This window comes from Stegastes partitus, unplaced genomic scaffold (assembly GCF_000690725.1).
Source record: "Stegastes partitus isolate 25-593 unplaced genomic scaffold, Stegastes_partitus-1.0.2 Scaffold207, whole genome shotgun sequence".
In the NCBI taxonomy this organism is placed as follows: Eukaryota; Metazoa; Chordata; class Actinopteri; family Pomacentridae; genus Stegastes; species Stegastes partitus.
The window spans coordinates 208,031-211,766 of record NW_007577938.1 but is presented as its reverse complement, the minus strand read 5'-3'; the positions used below and the strand labels follow the sequence as shown (position 1 = coordinate 211,766).

Here is a 3,736-nt window from a genome sequence, read left to right as displayed (position 1 = left end):
AGAACAAAATCCCAGTGAAGACCTGCAGGACGACTGTTAGACACCAGAACAAACGTTAGACTGATGATGCTGATTACTGAGGATTATGAATAATTCTGGACATGCCTTTTCAGAAAAAGTTTTACCCCGAATTACTTCATTTATGCACTTTTGTATCTAGTTAGATTTTAAACTGTACTCGCTTGTCAAAGTTTAAACCCAAATTGGTTCACAAGAGACACGACTACAGAAGCATCCGAACCTAAACATGCAATTAGTGTGAGAACGTGTCACATTTTAAAGTGCTGGCCTATAGATAAAATGTCAGCAGCTCACAGGTCGTAATAAGGATCTGAACCAACCCTCCATGAGCTGCCTCTCCCCTCACGCTAGCAGCCTGCAGGCCGAAGGTGTGCTCACGCTTCCATCTGCTGATCCTTTGGAGCATTGCAAAGGGCTGTGCAGCTATTAGGAGCCGAACCCTGAGGAAACGAGTCCCTGCTGCAGAGAATATTCTGCTCACTCAAAACTCTAAATCTCATTTTGCATAATTGTAATGGAAAGCTTGGTCACGGAAGAGGGGTGAGGAACGGCACATCTGACACAATAAATACACAGAAGCCTTATGAAAATGTAAATTCCCCGGTATCGTTCGAGCCTTCGGTGATGCAAGGAGGAGAAAGTGGTGATAAACACAACCAGCTGTCGCTCGTTTTATTTTAACTTTTTCAAAATTTATTGGTAAAAAAACAAACAAAACAGCATATTTCATTTGCAATTTAATCAAAACACCAGGAACAAAAATATAGAAAAGCAACTTTAGATGATTTACAAAATATATACATTAAACCTACACAAATACACACACACACACAGACGGACTGTATGTACAGCGTTATAGTCAAATATCTGTATTTTGTGCACAGTGGGGTCCAGAAGTCTGAGTTCACCACACAAAAAAAACAACTGCACATTTAAACAGTAAAAAACTTAAAAACAAATACATTTCTTCATTTTAAAGCTTTTTATTCAAGAAATGACAAAAAAAACGCAACAAAAACCGTCTGTATTGCTTTATTATCATGTCTGAGAACTGATCAATAGTGTATATGTCCTATCTATGTGTGTATCACTGCTGAAGGTTGTAAAAACGAAAGGATCGCCATAAAGGCAGACGTCGACTTCAGCTGCTGCAGAAATAAAAGATTAATTTTTGTCTAAACAAAAACGTCCGCATGTGTCGAATCTCCACTAAAACCGTCTGCGAAGTGTTACAGTGTGCTGACTTGCATAGCTTCTCCTCGTTATTTTGCTCAATCAATCGTTTAGTTTGGTCTAAAAAAAAAAACAAAAAACAAAAAAACAGAAAATTATGAAAAATGTCCCAAAGCACCAAGATGACAGAATGTCTTCTGTCACACTAAACTAAAATGTTCAGTTCGCCGTCGTAGAACCACAGAAGTTTGACCCCTTTTCTTAAAAGCTGATGAATCCGATAGTGGAACAACTGTTGATTGATAGTCGTCAACTAATCGATTAACCGCTGCAACTAGTGATCGGAAAAAAAAAAAAAAACCCACATACAGTCTTCACCTTTCTGCACATGAAACAGTAAATGGAAACGTTCTGTAAATGCAGTTTTCCTCGAGGAAAACTTTCAAATGACCCGACCCAGACTTCTGGACTCCACTGCTCACCTGTGTGTCGGTGTATCTGTATACACCCCATGTATATATTGCATCATCCATCCGAACCGAGAACAAACTCTCTCCTGTCCTCGAAGAGCAGAACCGTCCTCAGCCAGCGGACCGTGCAGTAGAACCTGGGAGCCAGTGTTTTTTTTTTTTTTTTAAAGATGTAAATAAAACAAACGATGTGCAGGCAGGACAGTTGAGGCTTCCCAGGACTTTGCGGCACGGCGAGCTGCTGACGACGGCTTTGAGAATAAAAGAAAAGAAAAGAAAACAAAATCAAAAACACTCGACGACAGAAGAACACACACGAGCGATAAGAACAGAAATATTGTACTTCTCGGAGGTCGTGACATCAGTAATTCTATATAAAAGCTGGAAAGCACAGACAGACGATGGGACAGATCGAAGGGCTGCGCTAGCGGAAACCATGGCGACGGCATGTGGACAGACGGACAGCTGTGGGTAGGTTTTGTAACTTTACAAGCGAGTTTAACCGAGGGGGGGAAAAAAAAAAAAAGCGTGACTCGAGTGTGCGACAGGAGCTAAAGCCTCGAACGCCGGACAGCGATGGATGGGCGGCGTTCTTCTTCTTCTTCTGCACAAAGAGTTTCTGTACACCGTGAGCTGATCTCAGAGTTGACATCTAAGGAAGGTCAGTGCAATTTCGAGAAAAAACCGTGAACTCTGCCCTCTCGCTGCTGCAGTGCGCGGTCGCATCAGCGAGCAAAGAGGCGGATTCGTTTGGTCGTAGAAGAGTGGAGGAAAAAAAAAAGGACAGGAACACGGGAAATAAACAGCACAAAGGATGCAAACACGCGCTGACTGTTGAGGAAGCGAACGTGACCGAGCTCTGCAGCAGTTTGCCGTCCAGCCGATTCCTCTCTCTGTAGTGTTGCCGATGCTCTGTACACCCTGTGGACGCCTCCATAGCGCCGTCTTGTCAGCTGTGACCTCGCTCATCCTTCAGGCGTTGCCCCTCTGTCCCTTCCCATCGCTCCTCCTCGGCAGCCTCTAACCGTGTTCCGTCACCAGATTCAGTTCCGGCCGCTGGGTTGTTTGATTGTCCTTTTTTTTCCTTTATTTTTTTGTGCTCTTTTTTTTTTTTTTTTTTTAATTTATACATCATCCATTACTGGAGCTCGTCCTGCTTGTACTCGGCCGCCCCTCCGTTCCGACTGTTGCCGTACCCGACGGCGAGGCTCGCACCGTTGTTGCTCTCACCGGCCTCGAAGCTCTTCTCCTCCAGCGGCTTGCCGATCCAGGCGCCGTAGCCGTGGTCGCTGAGCGCGCGGAAGAACTGCTGTTTGGCGAGCTGGAAGGACATGGCCGCCATCTTGGCCTGGGCGTAGGAGGGCAGCGAGAGGAGGTCGGTCCGGCCGCCCCGCTGGCACAGCGAACGGAACAGGCAGAACAGGTTGGACTTGGACACCCGGGACACGGCCAGTTTGTTCCTGGAACAAAGACATGAGCGAGTTGAGCTGATGAGACGGTTCACATCGTGACTCGTCTGGTGTTTGCTCTGATTGTGCAGCACTTCCTGTTTGGCTCATTTTGGGTGATTTAATTAAAGTTAAATGAAGCTTTTGGGAGATACTTGAGATAAACGGATATGAGAAATCCTGCCAAGGGGGTGTTTTGTTCATATTTGTTCACATGAAACACGTCATCTTTTAAAAATGACTCCATTTATCATCCTCATACGAGTACACTTCCGTCAGGAAACTTAACCAAACCTCAGGATTTTTAGTCAAAACCACTTTATTCTACAACTCATTTTTTAAAAATCCAAAAATAAACCATTTGTACCAGATTCTGTAAAAAAAAATAAAAAATTCTGTGCCTCTCAGCGCAACACAAAAACTATGACTCACTCAGCTGTGACCAAAAGCAAAATGGCAAAAATTCTGAGAGTTTTCAGCTGAACTGCAACAAAATAAAATATATTTGGTCAATAAATAAATGCAGCATGGCTCAGAAACAGGGAACAGAGGAGCCAGTTGTTGGAGAATACATCTAACATGGTGGAACATCTTTCTACAGCTGATGGTGGAACATCTTTCTAC

At 43.8% G+C, this 3,736-nt stretch overlaps 1 protein-coding gene across 2 annotated transcripts in view; it reads right to left on the bottom strand.

Moving 5' to 3' along the window:
* Nucleotides 1-691: 691 nt before the first annotated feature.
* The window catches only part of adar (adenosine deaminase RNA specific), a 27,654-nt gene continuing 24,609 nt past the window's right edge, over nt 692-3,736 (bottom strand). For both annotated transcript variants that reach the window (XM_008280690.1, XM_008280692.1), the window contains exon 16: nt 692-3,124. In XM_008280690.1, the coding sequence (XP_008278912.1) occupies nt 2,803-3,124 (322 nt within the window). In that variant the 3' untranslated portion in view covers nt 692-2,802. The remainder of the gene's footprint in view (nt 3,125-3,736) is intronic.